The 20,745-nt window shown below is 39.0% G+C and overlaps 7 protein-coding genes across 7 annotated transcripts; 2 read left to right on the forward strand and 5 right to left on the reverse strand. All coding sequences in view use genetic code 12, as the record gives it.

Moving 5' to 3' along the window:
• Positions 1-305: 305 nt before the first annotated feature.
• On the forward strand, positions 306-2,684 carry CANMA_000257 (uncharacterized protein; the record flags this gene model as incomplete). The annotated part of the gene is made up of 1 exon (XM_051814649.1): positions 306-2,684. The coding sequence occupies one exon, from the start codon at positions 306-308 to the stop codon at positions 2,682-2,684; it is 2,379 nt and encodes a 792-aa protein (XP_051674092.1).
• Positions 2,685-3,097: 413 nt separating this feature from the next.
• Positions 3,098-3,799, reverse strand: CANMA_000258 (uncharacterized protein; the record flags this gene model as incomplete). Its single annotated transcript, XM_051814660.1, has 1 exon — positions 3,098-3,799. One exon carries the CDS (start codon positions 3,797-3,799, stop codon positions 3,098-3,100), a length of 702 nt encoding a protein of 233 aa, XP_051674093.1.
• A 1,225-nt stretch (positions 3,800-5,024) lies between these two features.
• Positions 5,025-6,815, reverse strand: CANMA_000259 (serine C-palmitoyltransferase; the record flags this gene model as incomplete). The annotated part of the gene is made up of 1 exon (XM_051814671.1): positions 5,025-6,815. One exon carries the CDS (start codon positions 6,813-6,815, stop codon positions 5,025-5,027), a length of 1,791 nt encoding a protein of 596 aa, XP_051674094.1.
• A 470-nt stretch (positions 6,816-7,285) lies between these two features.
• Positions 7,286-9,634, reverse strand: CANMA_000260 (putative ubiquitin-protein ligase; the record flags this gene model as incomplete). Its single annotated transcript, XM_051814683.1, has 1 exon — positions 7,286-9,634. One exon carries the CDS (start codon positions 9,632-9,634, stop codon positions 7,286-7,288), a length of 2,349 nt encoding a protein of 782 aa, XP_051674095.1.
• A 796-nt stretch (positions 9,635-10,430) lies between these two features.
• On the forward strand, positions 10,431-17,717 carry PRP8 (U4/U6-U5 snRNP complex subunit; the record flags this gene model as incomplete). Its single annotated transcript, XM_051814694.1, has 1 exon — positions 10,431-17,717. One exon carries the CDS (start codon positions 10,431-10,433, stop codon positions 17,715-17,717), a length of 7,287 nt encoding a protein of 2,428 aa, XP_051674096.1.
• Positions 17,718-17,755: 38 nt separating this feature from the next.
• Positions 17,756-18,565, reverse strand: CANMA_000262 (uncharacterized protein; the record flags this gene model as incomplete). Its single annotated transcript, XM_051814705.1, has 1 exon — positions 17,756-18,565. The coding sequence occupies one exon, from the start codon at positions 18,563-18,565 to the stop codon at positions 17,756-17,758; it is 810 nt and encodes a 269-aa protein (XP_051674097.1).
• A 375-nt stretch (positions 18,566-18,940) lies between these two features.
• Positions 18,941-20,743, reverse strand: CDC23 (anaphase promoting complex subunit; the record flags this gene model as incomplete). The annotated part of the gene is made up of 1 exon (XM_051814716.1): positions 18,941-20,743. The coding sequence occupies one exon, from the start codon at positions 20,741-20,743 to the stop codon at positions 18,941-18,943; it is 1,803 nt and encodes a 600-aa protein (XP_051674098.1).
• Positions 20,744-20,745: the final 2 nt, after the last annotated feature.

A 20,745-nucleotide genomic window follows, 5' to 3' on the forward strand; every position in this document is an offset into this window, starting at 1 on the left:
GGCCCTGTATCTAATCCTCAGTCGGATTTATACCAAGAAGTGCTTTAGTTTTGGTGGATTTAATTTCCTCTGTATTTGCTCTCGTTTGAGATGAGATGAGCCACTGTTGACCACAGCCTAATAACCCCCCCCTCCCCATGTTCTATAAATATGACTTTAGAGCCTCAAAGGTGCATCATTGAGCAGCCATTTCAATTCAATTGCGTTATCTACTTCAACCTTAAAGGCATGAGTTTAAAAAAAAACAAACAAACAAAAATAACAAAAAAAGATCTATTTCCCAGAGTTACAACTACGCCGATTATATGAGCCTCAACCTTCCTAACCCTAGTCTAATAGGAATCCTACTAGTTATCTCAACCCATAGTGGCCCTCAATTGGCCTATAAATTTCCAACTAATTTAAAATCAACCCATGGAGAGAAGCATGATAATGTATCAATCGGTCAGGGGAAAGATTATCAGAATGATAACACGAAAAACACAGACGACCTCGAGAATCAACATATGGGAGAATATTACGATGAAGATGACGAATTGTATGAATATAGAGACGACGAGGATGATGTAGATGACGAGAATATGAACAATTTGGTAGGTGAACTTGATGATGATCGTGATTTATATGGTATTGATGCAAGAGTTTGGGATGTTGATGATTTAAATTACTATATGGGTACGAAATTGGATCTTAAGAGATTCTTGGATGAACAGGATAACAGAAGAAAACAACAAATAAAGTCTAAAGAGAGTAAAATTGGCATCGAGAAAGTTGAATTAGACAAGTTTGTTCATGAGCCAATCAACCTATTCAAATCGAACTCAAAGGCGAGTATAGCCCATAGTCAACACAGTTCAGGGTCAAATACACAAGCCAAAGCTGCAAGTATTAGTGAAGATATCATGGGCGTTGATCCTGCCTATCTTTGTGAAATGCTAGCTCCACCAACAGCAATGTGTAATGCAAGATTTGAAATGACAATAGAGGGGAAAACCTTTTTAGGATTGCCAATACACAAGAGTATTGACGGTGGTTGGAAAACAAGACCATGGTCCAATAGTAAACGCTTTGATCAAAAGACAAGGTCTCGCTCAAACAGTAGACCTGTTGATCCAAGAGCAAAAGCACATGATGTGGCAGATGATGAGCCTAATGGAGATGTGAAAAGCAATTTGAACATGTTCCATTTGGTATTTATCATGAACCCATTAACGATGGAGCACAACTACAGAATTGATGAAATGTTTCATCATGTGATTTCGAAATTATCATTAATTCTTCGACGCGCCCAGTTGAAGCATGATTATATTGGACAGGAAGTTAAACGAATTGTTTCCCTACGCGAGGAATCTAATGATGAAAACAGCTTGGCCGAGAAATCTTCGCTATGTAAATTGATCCGTGATTGTTTTATTAGTATCAATTCATCCAAGGTAGCCAATTTAATGATTAATGGAAAATTAAAATCGTTTCAAATTCCGGTAAAAACCGAGTTTCATTCGTTACCTGATGTGACCGTGCCATATATCCCTGGATCGTATCTATCATCCACTGTCAACACTTTGAGCAATTATGGTCTTTCAAATGTGGGTGAATCGTCTCGGTATGGACAAAAGGACGAAGCGTTTAGATATTTGCTTGAAGATGACGATTCAGATGAAGTGGTTATATACTTTGCTCTATTATTACTCGATGAGCCAGAGAGTATCATCAGAGATATACAAACTGCCAACGACTCAATCCTTGCCCACTTTATTCGATCGATCGAACCTACCGAATCACTACTAAAACTATCAATTCGTTATCCTCAACTAGATCTTCGCCAAATGAAGTCATTTGCTTTCCATTTGATCTACTGGCGAAAAGCTAGGATTATCCAACCATTATCAAGTCGATCCGTGTACATAATCTCACCAATGGCACCATTACCAACCAGACTTTATGAAGACATTTCCGAATTCAACAAGAAGTTCCCCACATTACCTTCCTTGCCCCATTTTTTGAAATTGCTATCACCTAAATCAAGAAAGCCGCAACAATTTGCCGCCATAATTCCCTCACGAGACCATCGAGATAGCTATTTGCATGCATTGTCCTGGTTAAACCGATTTGGGTATGCTACTCAACAATTGACCTTTATATGGTTAAAGATCTCACGTAAAATCAAAATTAAAGTTGAAGAGGATATCGAAAATGAGACAATTGCCAAGCGTAAAGTGAACAAATATGTTGCGGATGAGAAGACCACCAAAACGACGGATAATTCGTCAAAACAAATTACTAGTACCGATAACACCAACGTGGTAAACAACGTAGCCAACATTGCATCAAAATCAGACATTGAAGCAACAAGTGGATCGAAATCAAATAATACCAACTTGGATTCATTGAAATACCATTTGAATAAATCGGCCTCCTCCGTTACATTACTCGAAGACGATGATACAATAATATTGGATCCTGGAAGAGCATCAACTTTGGAACGACGTTGGATCAATGAAATTATTTTTGAAGAATGTAAATTGACCACTGAGTTGACGGCAATTTTTTATAAATTGTTAAAGTATATGAATGGTGAGAGTCCGTTGGAGTTGTTGCTATTGAAGGAAAATGTATCACGACTGGAGTTGAAAAAACTTTTGCTTGCTATTGAACCTCATATAATTTCAGTAAAACATTGGTAGTAAGTGAATAAGTAGCCATGAAAAGGGAATTGTAAAAACTTTAGTTTGCCATTGCTTTGAGAATACACCAGAGTCACCCCTTTTGCAACCAATCAACCTACAATGTATTTTAAGTGCTTTGTATATTAAAAAGCTAAAGAATTCACGAAATAAATAAATGACATCAACTTATTAAGCAAATGCCATAACCGAAATGGAAAACCAAACAAAGTAGATAGCCAGGAATTGAATTAGCCACACTGCTAGTGAAATAAAAAAGAACCAAACAAAAAACACCATTTGGGCGGGTGGGGGAAATAATTGGATCAACCATGAAACCAGCTAGAAAAGAACGAACCAATCAACCAACCACCAAATGATGAACAAAGCACGCACCAGAACTCTTTAGCACTTAAAACCCATCAGAATCAAATTCAAAGAAGAACAAGAACAACAAGTTCAATTTTTCTTGCTTTTGGATTAATTGGAGCATTATAAATCTTGTAAATGCCATTATCATTAACTGGAGAATCCCAAAATGTAGTTTTACCATTCAATGCCAACAACCAATATCCGTCATCATGAACAATTGAAAACCCTGAAGAATACAATGCATCCGGTTGAACTGGCGAATCAAATTGGAATTGATGATTAGCGGCAATTTCCCCAATTCTATATTTAGAATCTCTCAAAACGGAATTTTTCAAAGTGTACCAATCATATCCATACGATGAATCAAAAGTTAACCAGGAATCATCACCATCGAAATCAAATCCATCACGTTTCCAAGGCTTGTGTGGATTTGGATGGGTGTAAGTAATTGGATTAGGAGTAGGCTCTTCACAAGGAGTTGGAGTAGGAGTTGGAGTAACACAAGGAACTGTGTACTTTTTGGGTCCGTACTCAATTTGACCATCACTCAATTCAAAAACAACATAAATGTCTCCATCAATTTTGGCACCTAATGCAAATCTGTTGGGGAAAGTGGTGATTCCACCTCCTGCGGTGTAAGGATTGTAGATTGGAGTAGGAGAGCTGTCGTCGTCATTGTCATCATCATAACCACGTTGGATTAAATTGGCATTAGCCACGGCGGAAAAACCAAAAGCAGCGATAATAGCAGTAGCAAACTTCATTATAAGATAAACTTGATTGATTGATTGATGATATTGATGAAAAGGAATTGGAAATGGTGCTATTCTTGGGTGCAATTGTTGGAATATTTATATTCAACAACTTTTCTATAGCAAACCCTCTTCTACATAGTTGATTAAGGGGCGGATATATCACTTAGTTAGCTAAACTGTGGATACTGAACCGCCGTTGAGAAGTTGAGGAGGGTTCTTTTCCAGCTTCAATAAAACTGTGGTGAAACAATAAAGTAAAAGACTGGTTGCAAAAATATAATAACACCATATTCACCTCACGAGTCGCAAACCACACCAGCTACAACATAGAAGATTCAAAACCATTCCACTAAAGCCACAGTTAGCCATAATGTATATTATACTTCAGACAATGATTGATCAAGCAATAAACCAAGATGGGTTAATACACCACTCCTCACAAAAATAAAATAAGAATTCGCCTTGAAAGACACACTTCAGTCTGGTACAACTGTGGATCCATATTGAACAACGAGCAGGCACTTGACACACCTCCACATTGCTATAACCAACTACAGACAAGGTTCATTGCCAATATTTTGTGTTGGCTTATACAAGTGTGTGTCTGTGTGTTAAAAATGTCCGTGTGTTAACTTTTTGCTCCGCTCTGAATTTATCCCCTTTCCAATTCACTAATGAAGCGTTGGTGGGAGAAATATACTTGACAACCGTTCCCGATCGGATGTTGAATACTGGTTCAGTGTCAGGAGTATACTCCACATCACACAGGACTATTTTGGAGTCATACCCTTTGCACTCTTCGATGTCGGGAAAACCACAGTTGCACTTGTTGCTTAATTTAGTTGATTATAAATGAGGCTATTTAGCAAATGGTGGTGCCATTTGGTATTTCTAACGTCATGTGTGGTATTAATTTGACTCACCATGTGGTTGAATTCACGCAGTTGACTCTTCAGCAAAGTAACATGGTTTGTTTCAGGGAAAAAACTGTGGGTATTGCTACTTCATGAATAGCAATTGTTGATTCTTTAATTGATGTGGATTGTACAACTAGTGGATGAATGAAGCTAGGTGACTATGGATTGAAAGTATTCTATCCACGCCTTGCATCAATAAGATCAATGGTCTAAATTATTTGTTGTATTAATTAAGTATTTATGTAAGTTTGAAAAAACTATTTACCATTGTGTGTATTGGTTTATTGTGACAAAGTTTCTATCACATTATAAATATATCAATAGTTTATGAGTTCATTAGTCAAATTGAAAAGTTCATCTTCATTTGTAACAGTTGAGACAATATTGTCGATTGCTTTTGGTAAAATCTCGGCCAATCTCTCCAACTCCTCTTCTGAAACACCGGTATTAATATTGATGAGTAATTGAGGTGGTAAAACCGGCAAATCTTCGTGTTCCAAGATAAGTTTGCTTCTTGTTAACAAGATCTTACCGTGCTTCAACACATAGTCAATGATTTTTTGCAACATAAAGTTTTCAAGGTTTAAAAATTCATCAAAGGGGTTCAAGTATTTAGATGGTTTTCCTTTGGTGATAAAAGTTGAATTTCCATACAATAATGGTAAATTCAATTGCGATCTGTACAACTCGGTAAAGGTCAAATGAATCATTGGAGATTGTGGCACAGAAGTAATGGTCATGGGGACATCCTTCAAACTGGATCGAAGTGCATCATACGCAAAGATAGTCCTTTGGTGAAGTTGAGTCATGAGCTTTGACTTACCAGTCTTTGGTTCAACGATATTGATCTCTTTAATTGCCTGTGACGTGACTTTTGCCGAGTATGGAGGCAAGGAAGCACTAAAGACATATGCATTTGATGAAATTCTTTGATGGTGAATCATTGGCTCAACACCTACACAAAATCCACCCGATGATGCAAATGAATTAGCCATAGATCCAATTGTAATTGCAACCTCGTCTCTTGAAATTCCATAATGTTCAGTCAAACCCTTACCAGTGTTTCCCAAAACTCCAATAGACAATGATTCATCTAAAAACAATCTGTACTTGAATTTATTCTTCAACTCAACAATTGTTGGTAAGTTAGCAAGATCTCCGGTATTAGCAAAGAGTCCTTCAGTGATGATGAATCTTCTCTTGAGGGGCTTCTGTTTGTCCAACATTGGTTTCAACTGAGTCAAGATTTGTTCCAAATGTTCCATATCATTATGATCATACCATTCAAGGTCAACACGACTCACAATTAAGGCTTTTTGCACAGCGAGGTTAACATTTCTGTCAACTACACATAAATCACCTCTTTTCAAATAAGCTGGAAGAACAGAACTAGCAGTAACAAAATCCTGACCGTAGATGATAGCTTGCTCAGTTCCCAAGTACTCGGTCAAGTCTTCTTCCAACCTGACATGAACATCTTGAGTTCCATAAAAATTTGGTGGTCCACAAGCACCAACACCAGCAAACTTAATTTCCGTCTTGGCTACTTCTTTGATGTTTGAATTACTGTTCAAGTCAAGGAAATCTTGTTTTACAAGATTAACAATCAGTGGATCATGACAAATTTCCTTAAACTTGGGATGAGCAAGCTCAATATGGGAGCCATTAAAACCTTTTACTTCAGGAATAGCTTTAAGGTTCCAAGCTTCCAATTCAGTGACAGGCTCCACCAAAGGTTCAGGTACCCACTCAGCACAAAGTTCATCAATCTCTTGTTTACTGAATTTGACAAATTCTGATTTATTCTCCTTTTTCTTGGAGGTAAAGAAATAGGTTAATGCAAAAATGAACAAGCAGTATTCAAAAAGGGACCTGACTGGATCATTTTGATAGGAAGATTTTATGTATCGAACTATGATTTGACCACCAGGCAACACTGCCAACGAGTTCAACAAGTACAATACATTCTGGGCTATGGTGTTTTGTATGATTTCCCAAGATTGAGATAGTGGCGGCGAGTGCGAGGATGAAAGAATGCTCGATATAACTGTAGTTGTTGTTGTAGTCGTTGTGGTTGTTGTTGTAGTGGCGTAAATAGGCGAAGTCATGATGAGTTATGAAATATATGTCGAAGCAGACTTTTGGCTGTTTAATACATGGAAAAGATAAAATATATCGACACACAAGATATATGCAAAAGGAATAATCAGTGTGTATGGTCTATTAAAAACAGTTTTCTTTTAATGAATGAGTAACTGTAGACCAAATCAAAACAAATCAAATATGAATGTAGAATATATGCTTGCTCAGTGTGTATTATGTGCTGCTGTATATCCGCTGCTTTGTAGCTTTTTCAATTGTCGTTTTCTCCTATTTGGCTATATGTTGTTTTTCCTTTTTTTCCTTTTCTTCTCTCTCTCTTAAAAAAATTAAAAAAATTAAAAATTTTTTTTTTTTTTGAACGTGTCGTGTGAGTGTCGTGTGCGTGTGTCGTGTTTTTTGTCGTGTGTGTCTTTTTTTATATCAAAATTAACAAAATCTATTAAATATCACTACATACCAATGCTTCTACTACTTATCAAGGAAGATAAATCTTGGAAACACCCTCAACATCTCTTCTACAGCATACACATCCCTCGAAGCCTTTACTTACAAGACTCAACCGACAGGATTCACAAATGGCAAAGCACTTACATGGCCAAGTGATGATCTCTCTCATATTTGTTTGACAAATGACACATTCCATTGATCTATGGTTTTCATTCGTATGATCATCACTATTTTGACTTCTCTTTGAAATGATCAACTCGATAAGCTTTTCACTTTCATCTTTGGAATTAAAACTTGGTTCGGTATTGGTACTGGAATGCAACTTGCGATATCTTGAACGCGTCAATCTTCCATCATAGTTTAAGTGGTCACGTATCAATTGTAGGTTGTTTTCACTTGATTGTTCAAACAACTCTTTTAAACCATCGTTGTCAAATATTTCTTGTAAAGGTGAAGAGTCGTTGCCAACATCATTAAATCCCCTTTTTTTGAAGTTTGTAGTAAGGTCTATTACTTCAACATCTGATTCATAATCTGACTCCTCTGGAGCAAAGACGTAATCTTCAGAATTGTCAGAGTTTGACAAGTCAGCACCAGTTAAGATTAATGCGTAATTCTGGTCTAATTGTTCGGCGCTATAATAATCGAGTTCGAGCAAGTTCTTTCCTGACGATGTTTCCAAACCCAAGCTTCCATTCTCGTACTTTTTCAAAGGAGCACCCCGAACCCCTTCTCTTCGGTTCAGCCCCGTGACTCTCCTCCAAAACTTCTTAAATAAATTGGGGATCCATTGCAAAACAAGGGCTCCAAAAACTATGCGATATAAAAGTTGAGCAAAGTCCACAATAATTCTTCTCAAATACAAAAATCTTCTTTTAAATACACTGCTCGTTTGATAAGGATTCTCTTGAGACGACTGAAATGCATCTGAATCCAAGTCACCATGTGTAACAAGTTTGGAAGTTGGCTTCTCAATCAAGTTGGAATATCCTGTTTTCTTTTGTTTCAACGAACGCAATAAACTGCTCGTATCAGCATCTGACGCTTGATTCAGTATTATCGACAGTTTAACTTGTTGCCAGAGACTTCTCTCAATCCACGTTTCGTTGTCCAAAGTAACAAGACTCAACTCCTTGATATAGCTCGATTTTCCTGCCAGAGTAATTGCCAAAACACCCAAGTTCAACAATGCCGTGTAAAAGTCATCACTTAATTTAATATTAAAATTTGCAAGCGAGTTCAAGTCTTGCTCGTCACCCACTTCATTTTCAGCAATATTGTCTTGATTTCGATCTTCATGGAGAAAAAAGCTTGCATAATTCAATCCTTCAAACCTAAACCCATTGACAACTATTGCAGTGACCAAGATCGATAAACTGACCAATATGACAAATAGAATCAACACCTGTGGAGTAAAAGTCAATGCTAAAATGATTGGAAACTGAAATATCTTTTTGTTGACAAGTGCGGTGATAAAGTATGCTAAAAATCCCAACCCAAGTGTTGTCAGCGGGATTAACCTGTATCTGTTGTTATTTAGTATTGCCCCGACATGGATATTCAAATGATTCAATATCAGGAAAAGTGAGGTAATCAACACCAGCTCCGTGGGACGTCTATAGTTGTATGAATTGCTAAAGAAAAATGCAGCATTGCTGCTGAACTCTTGGAATGCTAAAGAGTGCTCAAATATGGTGATACCACTCTCAGTAAATGGCTTTCTACCTTGAATGCAAGCAATAAAAGTCTCAATAAATGCCAGGAAGCAAAATGTTAAAAATATTGGCCAGTACATGTCACTCGTGGGTCCAATCATGACTTGCTTCGAAGGTGTTTTCATGTATCTTGTATCGGCAAATTGTTCAGGAGAATATGTGAAAAACCTTGCTGGAATAAGATTATAAAACCATTTTATATTCGATGTACCGGCTAGTCCCAAAAATTGATTCAACTTCAATGCCATTAGCACATTATAAACTTGATATAGTAGAACCAAGACTACCCCAATTCTAAAGCTGAAAATGCTGAGCTTTTTCAAGGTTGCAGCCAGTTTATATGCATCAATCAACCCTCTATTGCCGCTTATCTGGCGCTGTCTATTAATGGCCATTTGCTGGTTATGGATACTATTGGTTGAAGCCATAACCAACGTTCGATTTAAAATCAATGCCATCACCAAGCAGGCAAGGCCATAGACTGAACAGCAGTAGGTGCTTATAGAACCAAATCTTGACCAAGTGGAGTTATTTATTTCAGACAGGCCACTCTGTTCCCAAATAGCGTCCACAATTGACAGCACAAGTGTGAAGAAAGTTGAATCATTATCACTATCCAAAGTCTGATCTATGAAAGTTGAATTTGTTATGTTGGTCGACATCTGGCCTCATATAAGTAGATTATCAACGAATACTATATATTTGAATCTGACGGGATGTATTCTTTGGTAGGATGTTGTTGCTCTTTTTTAGGTGTCAAACGAATCATGCACAGATTAAATGTATGAGCTTTTTTCCGTTGTCGCTCCACTCCACAAGAAACATTTTTGACGGAATTAAAACAACCACTTATAGTACTCAAATGTTTATTTTGGTGTGCCTTGTATGCCAAAACATTGGATCTAATATGTTATGGTTTTAGGAAACACCCTTCAGCACAGTGCTGAGTTTGGAGCTGCATGGTTTGTCTTTTCAAAATAGTTCTCATGAAGGGTCTTATTTGTAGTATCACGTGAAATTCACATGTCATGACTGGAGTTGCGCTTTCTTAATCTACCTCCGAAATTGCCTCCACTATCTATCATATAGCTACAATATCCCACATAGAGGATGTGATTTAGCTTAAGATTAGTGTAATCCAACTCCATACCTTTGTGATGCATTTGTAAGGAAATATTGCTGAGAAACAGAACTGCAACCTTCTCTGGTCCTGTTGAGAGCCCAGCAAGAGAATTGTCCCCATGATGGAGACGTTACAACCTAAATCCATTTGACTATAGCCTGATATTTGTACTATAGTATGATACAGATTTACCCACCATTTAAGACTCATTTCACATATTGCCAGAGCTGAACACACAAGGTAGCGCAATAACATTTTCTGCATTTTCAGTTCTAAAACATCTCAAAGAGCCATCACATTCAGATACATCATTCATTTACTGCAAAGAATTCCACATGGGACGTAAACTACCGCCACCACCTCCACCTCCAGGTGGATTACCAAAAAATGGAAATAGCGCGGCAAAGAGAAGACATCTTGTACCACCGCCACCGCCGCCGCCGCCAACACCACCTGCTTCATCTAAAGACAAAGTGTTGCCAAAAACGCACAAGACTACATCGAGGCAAGATCCGCCACCACCACCACCTCCTCCTGCAAAACCATCATCATCATCATCATCATCATCATCATCATCATCATCATCATCACTACCACCGCCTCCGCCGCCACCATTAATATCTACTACTGCGGATCTATCGAGAACAAACACAGCTATATCATCCCACTTGGAACCGACTGAGAATGAATTAGGGAATAAAAAACGGACTTGGGTTCAAATGCAGAAAAGGAGGAACAGCAATTCCATGAAAGATACTGGAGGAGCACTAATTGCTGGCCCGAAGCCAGAAATGCCGCCTCAACATTTGCGTAAAATCATGATTGATCATGCAGATTTGAGTCTGCGAAATGTCAATGCAGACAAACGATCGCACTTGGGGGCATTAAAGTACTTACCACATGCATTGCTAAAGTTGTTGGAGAACATGCCCCAACCCTGGGAAGAATCCAAAGAGGTCAAAGTGTTGTATCATCGAACAGGTGCAATTACATTTGTGAACGAAATTCCGAGGGTAATAGAACCTGTATACATTGCTCAATGGGCAGCCACTTGGAACATGATGAGAAGAGAAAAGCGAGATCGAAAGCACTTCAAACGTATGAGGTTCCCACCTTTGGACGACGAAGAACCTTTCTTGGACTGGACGCAAAATTTTGAAGACGTCGAGCCTCCATCTGCTATAAAGTCAGGTCAGATTGAACAGATGGACGATTTACAGGATTGGTTCTATGACGAAAAACCATTGGTAGATGATACTGACGTGGTAAATGGCGATTCATACCGATCTTGGAATCTTGATGCCACTACTATGGATAAATTGTACAATATCTCCAAACCATTGTTGACAAATTCTGATCACCCATTCGATACAAAAGAGCTATTCACGGCGAAAAGTTTAAATGTGTCCATACCCGGTGGCCCCAAGTTTGAACCTTTGTTTAGGGAGAGCGTCGTTAATCCGGAATATGAAGATTTCACCGAGTTCAATTCTCTTGATAGAATAATAATCAGAGGTCCTATTCAAACAGAATATAAAGTTGATTTTCCTTATTTGTATAACTCGTTTGTGAAGAAAATCACACTTGCTCCAATACGTCCAAACATGGATTGTCTGGAAGGCTCGACTCAACAGGAAAGCTCCAATGGACTATCAGCATTTACATTCAACACCATATATAATCCCGTGACGAAAAGGAGACTGGATAAGAAAATAGTGGAAAATTTACGTGTGGACGTAAAGCCATTTTTTCATGCTTCATCTCAGACCTCACCTTCGCTATCAGAGCCACAAAACCTCAATGCTTCTCTTGATTTATTGTCTGCACCATATCCTTTCAACATACGCAGTGGCAGAACCAGGAGAGCAGAAGATGTTGCCATAACCAAAGCGTGGTACAATCACCGAGCTCCAAGATCCAGTCCGCTTAAAGTGAGAGTTTCTTATCAAAAATTGTTGAAAAACCATGTGCTGAATGAACTTAAAAGTGCCAAGAATAAGAAAGTTAGGGCCTCCAAAAAGGTGAATCTTTTTAAGAGTTTGCGTAATACGAAATATTTCCAAGAAACACGCATTGACTGGGTCGAAGCTGGTTTGCAAGTTTGTCGCCAAGGATTTAACATGTTGAACTTGTTAATACACAAGCGTGGATTGACTTATTTGCATTTAGACTATAATTTCAATTTGAAACCTACCAAAACCTTGACTACCAAGGAAAGGAAGAAGTCAAGATTTGGTAACGCATTCCACTTGATTAGAGAGTTACTAAGAGCCATTAAGATTATTGTTGACTGTCATATACAATTTCGATTAGGAAACGTGGACGCATATCAGTTGGCTGATGGAATCTATTACGTATTAAACCATTTGGGTCATTTAACTGGAATCTATCGATACAAGTATAAAGTTATGCATCAAATTCGACAGTGCAAGGATTTCAAACATATCGTCTACCACAGATTTAACAAGCTAATTGGAAAGGGACCGGGGTGTGGATTTTGGCAACCCGCTTGGAAAGTATGGATATTCTTTTTGAGAGGAACAATTCCTTTGTTAGAGAGATGGCTTGGGAACTTAATCGCTAGGCAATTTGAAGGCAGGAGACAAAATGATGTTGCCAAAACAATTACAAAGCAGCGAGTTGATTCCTACTACGATTTGGAGTTGAGGGCACAAGTGATGCATGATATCTTGGACATGATTCCGGAAGGATTGAAACAGAGTAAATCGAAAACCATACTCCAACACTTGAGCGAAGCTTGGCGTTGTTGGAAAGCCAATATACCCTGGAAAGTTCCTGGATTGCCTGAGCCAATTGAGAAAATTATTGAAAGGTATGTTAAAGCGAAAGCAGATGGCTGGATTTCTGTTGCGCATTACAACCGAGAACGTATTAGAAAGGGAACACACGTTGAAAAGACCGTTGCCAAGAAGAATTTGGGCCGATTGACGAGGTTATGGATAAAGAATGAGCTGGAAAGACAGGCCGAGTTTGGAAAGGATGGACCTTATGTCTCTCCCGACGAAGCCATACACGTTTTTCAAACCACAGTTAGTTGGTTAGAAAGTAGGAAATTCAGTCCCATACCATTCCCACCGATTTCGTACAAACATGACACAAAATTGTTGACTTTGGCTTTGGAAAATTTGAAAGCAAATTTCAATGCCAATGCCAAGTTGAATTCGGCACAAAGGGAGGAGCTAGCATTAATCGAAGAGGCATATGACAACCCCCACGAATGCTTAGCGCGAGTGAAGAAGCACTTACTCACACAGAGAATCTTTAAAGAGGTTGGATTGGAAATGATGGACTTTTATAGTCACTTGGTACCGGCATACTCTATCGACCCACTTGAGAAAATCACTGACGCGTATTTGGATCAATATTTATGGTACGAAGCAGATAAACGAAAGTTATTTCCAAACTGGGTCAAGCCTGCCGACGATGAGATACCCCCATTGATGGTTTACAAATGGTGCCAAGGTATCAATAATTTGCAAAATGTTTGGAAAACCTCTGAAGGTGAATGCAATGTGATGTTGGAAACAAAATTGTCTAAATTTTCCGACAAGATAGACTTTACCTTGGTGAATAGGCTTTTGAGATTGGTTATGGATACTAACATTGCCGACTACATCACGGCAAAGAATAACGTTAATCTCACCTATAAAGATATGAACTATGTCAATCAATATGGGATTATCCGAGGCCTCCAATTTTCATCGTTTGTGTATCAGTTTTACGGATTAATTGTGGATTTACTTATTCTCGGGTTAGATAGGGCAACAGAGTTAGCTGGGCCACCGCAGAATCCAAACAGTTTTCTCCAGTTTAAGGATATTACAACTCAATGTGCGTCTCCCATCAGGTTGTATTCGCGTTATATGGATAAGATTCACATTTTCTTCCGGTTTGATAATGATGAGGCTGATGAGTTGGTAGACGACTTTTTGGAGCAAAATCCGGACCCAAATTATTCAAATGTTGTGGGGTACAACAATCATCGCTGTTGGCCAAAAGATGCGCGAATGAGGTTGATAAGACACGATGTGAATCTCGGCAAAGCAACGTTTTGGGAAATCAAATCACGAATTCCAAAATCACTCACCACTATTGAATGGGAGGATACTTTTTGTTCAGTGTACTCTCGCGATAACCCTAATTTGTTGTTTGAGATGTGTGGATTTGAGGTTCGAATATTGCCCAAGATACGTGCTAAGGAATCGACATCATCGCAAGAAAATGTCTGGGACTTGGTGGATCAAACATCTAAAGAAAGAACTGCAAAAGCGTACTTGCAAGTTTCACAGGAGGCTACCGACAACTTCAACAATAGGATCAGACAAATTTTAATGTCATCAGGTTCGACAACATTTACCAAAGTTGCTGCCAAGTGGAACACGGCCTTGATTGCGTTGGTTACTTATTTTAGAGAGGCAGCCATTGCTACCCCGTCTTTATTGGAAGTGTTGATAAAATGCGAAACAAAGATACAGAATCGAGTCAAAATGGGATTGAATTCAAAAATGCCCACAAGATTCCCACCAGCTGTGTTTTACACTCCAAAGGAATTAGGTGGATTAGGGATGCTTAGTGCCTCTCATGTTCTTATACCCGAGTCAGATTTAAGGTGGTCAAAGCAAACTGATACAGGAATCACTCATTTTAAGGCTGGTATGTCTCATCAAGAGCAAAAGATGATACCTACTATATTCAGGTATGTCACAACCTGGGAGAATGAATTTTTGGATTCACAGCGAGTGTGGGCAGAATATGCAATCAAACGAGAAGAGGCACTCCAACAAAACCGCCGGTTGACATTTGAGGATATGGAAGGAAATTGGGATAGAGGTATTCCCAGAATAAGTACGTTATTTCAAAAGGATAGGCATACTTTGGCATATGATAAAGGTCACCGAGTTCGTAGAGAATTTAAGCATTCCAGCACTGGTCGGTTTAACCCATTTGCTTGGACAAACAGTCACCATGACGGAAAATTGTGGAATCTCAATGCGTATAGGACTGATGTTATTCAAGCTTTGGGAGGAATTGAGACCATTTTGGAGCACACTTTGTTCAAAGGTACTGGGTTTGATTCCTGGGAAGGTTTGTTTTGGGAAAAAGCATCCGGGTTTGAGGATTCATTGAAGTTCAAGAAATTGACCAATGCTCAAAGATCGGGGTTGAGTCAAATTCCAAACCGTCGTTTTACACTTTGGTGGTCACCAACTATCAACAGAGCCAATGTTTATGTTGGGTTCTTGGTTCAATTAGATTTGACTGGTATTTTCCTTCATGGTAAGATTCCTACTTTGAAAATTTCATTGATTCAAATATTCCGCGCCCATCTTTGGCAGAAGATACATGAGAGCGTTGTCCAGGATTTATGTCAAGTTCTCGACAAGGAGTTGGAGGTTTTGCAGATTGACAACGTGGAGAAGCAAGCAATACACCCGCGGAAGTCATATAGGATGAATTCATCAACTGCTGATATTGTGCTTACAAGCACTTACAAGTGGAACGTTTCGAAACCGTCACTTCTTAACGACAAGAACGACGAGATGATATTACCTGCCAAGAAGTTTTGGATCGATGTCCAGCTTCGATATGGTGACTATGACTCGCATGATATTTCCAGATATGCGAGATCAAAATACCTTGATTACACTACGGACGGAACAAGCTCATACCCTTCGCCTACTGGTATTATAATTGCCATAGATTTGGCGTACAATATGTATGACGTTTATGGTAATTGGTTTCCCGGATTGAAACCGTTGATCCACAATGCCATGAGAGAAGTTATGAAGGCAAACCCGGCATTGTATGTGTTGAGAGAAAGGATTAGAAAGGGTTTACAGTTGTATCATGCCCAACCGCAGGAGGCATTTTTGAACTCTAACAACTATGCAGAGTTATTCAACAACGAGACTCAGTTGTTTATTGACGATACAAATGTATACAGGGTAACAGTTCACAAGACATTTGAAGGTAACCTTGCAACAAAACCAATCAATGGGTGTGTATTTATTTTAAACCCAAAGACTGGACAATTGTATTTGAGGATTATTCACACATCTGTTTGGGCAGGCCAAAAGCGGTTGAGTCAACTTGCTAAATGGAAAGCGGCAGAGGAGGTGACTGCTTTGATCAAATCACTTCCTAGAGAAGAGCAACCTAAGCAACTTATCATTTCAAGAAAAGGAATGATGGACCCGCTCGAGGTGCACATGTTGGATTTCCCAAACATTTCAATCCGCCCTTCAGAGTTGCATTTGCCATTTGCTTCAGCGATGAAAATCGACAAGTTGTCAGATATCGTGTTGAAAGCCAATGAACCTCAGATGGTGCTTTTCAATTTTTATGACGACTGGCTAACGAGGATTTCCCCTTATACTGCTTTTTCTCGAGTGATTTTGATATTGAGGGCATTGGGATTCGATTCCGAAGGTACCAAACAAATCATATGGCCAAACAGTGATGTGATAACAGAGAGCCACCATATTTGGCCGTCTTTGACTGATGAACAGTGGATTGAAGTTGAAAGTAAACTAAGGGATTTGATTCTCGAGGAGTATTCTAAAAAATACAATTTGGATGTGCAATCGTTGACTCAATCCGAAATTAGAGATTTAATTTTGGGTCAAGATGTGAGAATGTCCAGCATTAGACGTCAGGAGATTGCCGAAATTGAAAAGAGTGGTGGACAGGTTGAAAACAAGGAAATTACAGCTCAAAAGTCCACGTCAACTAATATACACGGAGAACAAATTGTTACCGTGACTACAACCAATTATGAGCAGGCTACTTTCTCATCAAGAAATGAATGGAGAAACCGAGCATTAGCGGCCAACAACCTACACTTGAGAGCAAAGAATATATATGTCACCTCGGAGGAGTTTGTTGAAGACGATTCCTATACCTACGTCATGCCGAAGAACATTTTGCAAAAATTCATCCAAGTTTCAGATTTGCGAATTCAAGTTGGTGCATTCTTGTACGGAAAGTCACCCGAGGGCCATTCAGAAGTGAAAGAAATCAAATGCTTAGTGTTTGTACCTCAGTTGGGAAGTACCAATTCCATTCAATTTCCCAAAACTCAACCTGAATATGAAGGTTATTTAAAAGAAGAAGGATTAGAATTGTTAGGTTGGATTCACAGTCAATCGCAAGACTTTGACTACATGACTTCTTATGATGTCACTACCCAAGCCAGAATGTTGAAGCATTACGACCCCAGGTTTATTGACATGACCGCTTCGTATACACCAGGATCTGTGACACTTTCAGCATTTGAGTTATCTGAAAGGGGGTTTGAGTGGGGTAAATTGAATAACGATATGATGTCTGATTCGCCAGAAGGATATGAAAAGCTGTTTTCTAAAAAGAGTCAATTGATCATGTCTGATAAAGTTGTTGGAACATATATGGTTCCGGAAGATGAAATTTGGAATTACTTTTTTATGGGTGCAATTTTCAACGCAAATGATTTGTTCAACTTAAAAGTCGACGTCCCTTTACCCTTCTATGATGCTGTACACCGGCCAATACATTTTACAAACTTTGCCCAGTTGGAAGTTGGAAATGAAGAAGAAGCAAATCAAGAAGATGTATTTAGTTAAGATTTGTAATATAATATATTGTATCAATTAATTTCAGACTACATTTTGTGTTTCAACTCGCCAGAGGTCAATTTTCTAAATCTCTCCAAGGGGTTTCCAGATGTCCAGTTTTCAAGACCTAAATAACTTTCTTGAGAGTTGGCGTATGAGATAATAGGCTTAAAGTTAGCTTTGAGCAAGTCTTTCATCTCAAATATCGAATCAGGATGCAAATTCTCAGTTGCATTGAGTAATTCATCCAACACCACTTTATTGAACTCCTCAGCTGAACTGTATTTTCCACCATAAGCTTTGTTAATAACCCCCGATTTCAACATATATTCTCCTGTAATGCGCTTGGATAAAAGCAAAGCCTCAGATGCTTTAGACCAACCTAATCTCATAGGGAATGTAGCAGAAGACCCACCTTCGGCAACAATACCAATGTTGGGAAACGGTGCTAGTAAAAACGTCTTGCTGACATCGTGTACATATAATAGATCACACGTCATAATTAAAGCAGCTGAAAGCCCAATTACGAACCCATTCAAGGCAGCAGCAAAAATCTTCTTGTGGTCCATTATAGTCTGGGTCAAGTGAACTTGCATGGCAAGTGACGAACGCAACCAAGTCTCAAACTTGGCATCTTGCTTGCCAACAAATTTGGCATCCGCACCTGCTGAAAATGCCCTTCCAGTTGATTGAAGGAGAGTTATGACTGTATTTTCTTCGTCATTGGCCCTTGCAATGAGTTTTGCAATCTCATCATATTGAGGAAGAGTAAGTGAGTTTAGCTTCTTGGGATTGTTCAAGGTAATAACAGCGGCTCGGCCGATGACCTCGTAGGTTATTGGATCTTCGTTTGACATTGTAATGGGCTTAATTGAAAGAAAAAGTCAGTATAACTCCAATTTGGCATTTGCAAAATTTTGTCCACTAAGTTTTGAAAAGTTTTGAGGTTATAACATTTTCGGAGATTGTGCCGTGCCTTACTGTTTTTAGCCTCGGAACCCCCGCACTTGGAAAAAAAGAGAGAGATACTAAATTTGGAAGAGAACAGATGTATATGTAACTGAAACTTCTATCTATTCAGCAGATCGGAAGAACTATCGCATGTCCCTACAAACGCTGGCTAACTCTATCATCTTGGCACCGCCGTTCATGATTAAATATGACTGGAATAAGGCCTTCAATTTATCCCCAATCAGCCACAAAAGAACAAAGCTTCTAAGTAGCAAAATGCCTTACCTCTTCATCCGATTCCGGGCATCCCGTGCTATCGCCCTAGCTTCTTCAACGTCATGCACATTGCTATTATTCAAATCTTTTGCCAATTCGTAAGCTTCCGAAAATTTGCCGTGCTCTAAAGCTTTCCGTGCAAGCCATAGCCTAGCTTTTGAAGTTTCATCGCTTACTCCCCATTCACCTTCTTGCGAAAAACACAATCTCATGTATTTGAATGTATCCTCAACGTTGTCCAATTTCTCCAGTATTGTGGCTAAGCGGTAACAAATATGTGGTTCTACTAACTCTTCCAGATCTTCAATATGATGCACATTTATGTCGGCGGATACAACGGAGTTGTCATGATGGTATTCACCAATTCCAGCAGGGGACAATTTGCCAATAGTCAATGCTTTTTCGAATGATTTTAAAGCATCCTCCAACTGATCTATCTTCTCATAACAGTTACCTATTGCTTGCCACATTCTTTTATCCACCGGCTGCAAGTTTGTAGCTCTTTGATAATAGTAGAGAGCATACAAGTGCATATCCAAAACTTCGTAGGCCTGACCGAGCCCATACCAAGCACGGAAATCTTTGGGGTTTGTGTCAACAGCCCGTCTGTAAGATTCAATAGCCGCGTGAGAGTTTTTCAATTCAACAAACTCGTGACCCATAAGAGTCCAAGCACTTAGACAGTCTTTATTTAGAATCAACGCCCGTTTATAATACATGATTGCCTTTTCATGTTCGCTCTTCATGGAATAATAGTTTGCTAGAACACAACAGGTTTCAGGTCGAAACCTGTCCACCTGAGACGCGTACTGTGCCAAATATGACAACTTGGATTTCTTTTCCATCACATACAACATGTTCGAGTACGTGTCAAGGTCCTCCAACCTCGAAGGGTCCTCTATTAAAATGTGGTCAAAAATCGATTCCGCTTGATAATAATCTAAACTATGGTAAGCAATAAGAAACTGCTGAACTTTAATAAACGTGAAGTTTGGGAAAACAGCCAGCAAATGATTGACCAAGTCGAATAGCCTATTCAGCTTCTGGTGAGATTCTTGCAATACAACCATTTCAAAAAACTGAAACATAACAGTATTAGCAAACGGGTCATTTTTCTTCTTTACCCTTTGAATAAAATTTTGTGCTTCTTCGTACGTCACGAAAGAATCTATTAACTCCCGCCAACACGACCAGTTATATGGAAAAAGCACCAATGACTGGTACAAGTTTTTTTGAGCCGTTTGGGTCTTCTTTTTCTTTCGGTAGATAATTCCATTCAAGTAGTAGAGAAAAGGGTTCTCCTTAGTCGATAAAAACTCTTCCGACTCGGTAAGTACTCTGATATATTTGGAGTTGGTCATGTTATGGCTACTCTCCGTTCTTGTTTGATCACTGACACCATAATCGTTGGGATTAGCTCCGCTTCCCTCAAGGACATTAACATCATTAGAACCAACATTTATCACCCCATCGCTATCTTCCGTAGATCGCTTATCAATGGAAATCAACATTGCATACAAACGTAGAAATTTTGCGTCTCCACTTTTGCAGAACTCCAAGACTTGTGCCGCTCTATCAAATTCTTTGCAGTGGAAGTAGGACTGAGCTAGTAGTGTCTTGTCAAAGTCTTCGTAATCTTCGTCCGTGAATTGAACAGAATTTGCTGTTGCTATTGTTTCCTGTTTGGAGAGCCCATTCAATGCCTCAGCACACCATTTTGCTGATTGGTAGAGATTAAGTCTGTTCAATCGCTGTGCTGCATTCTGAAATTGTGCTCTAAAATCGTTTGGATCCAACTGACTGGCCATTT

Source organism: Candida margitis, assembly GCF_024628925.1.
Source record: "Candida margitis strain CBS 14175 chromosome Unknown scaffold25, whole genome shotgun sequence".
In the NCBI taxonomy this organism is placed as follows: Eukaryota; Fungi; Ascomycota; class Pichiomycetes; order Serinales; family Debaryomycetaceae; genus Lodderomyces; species Lodderomyces margitis.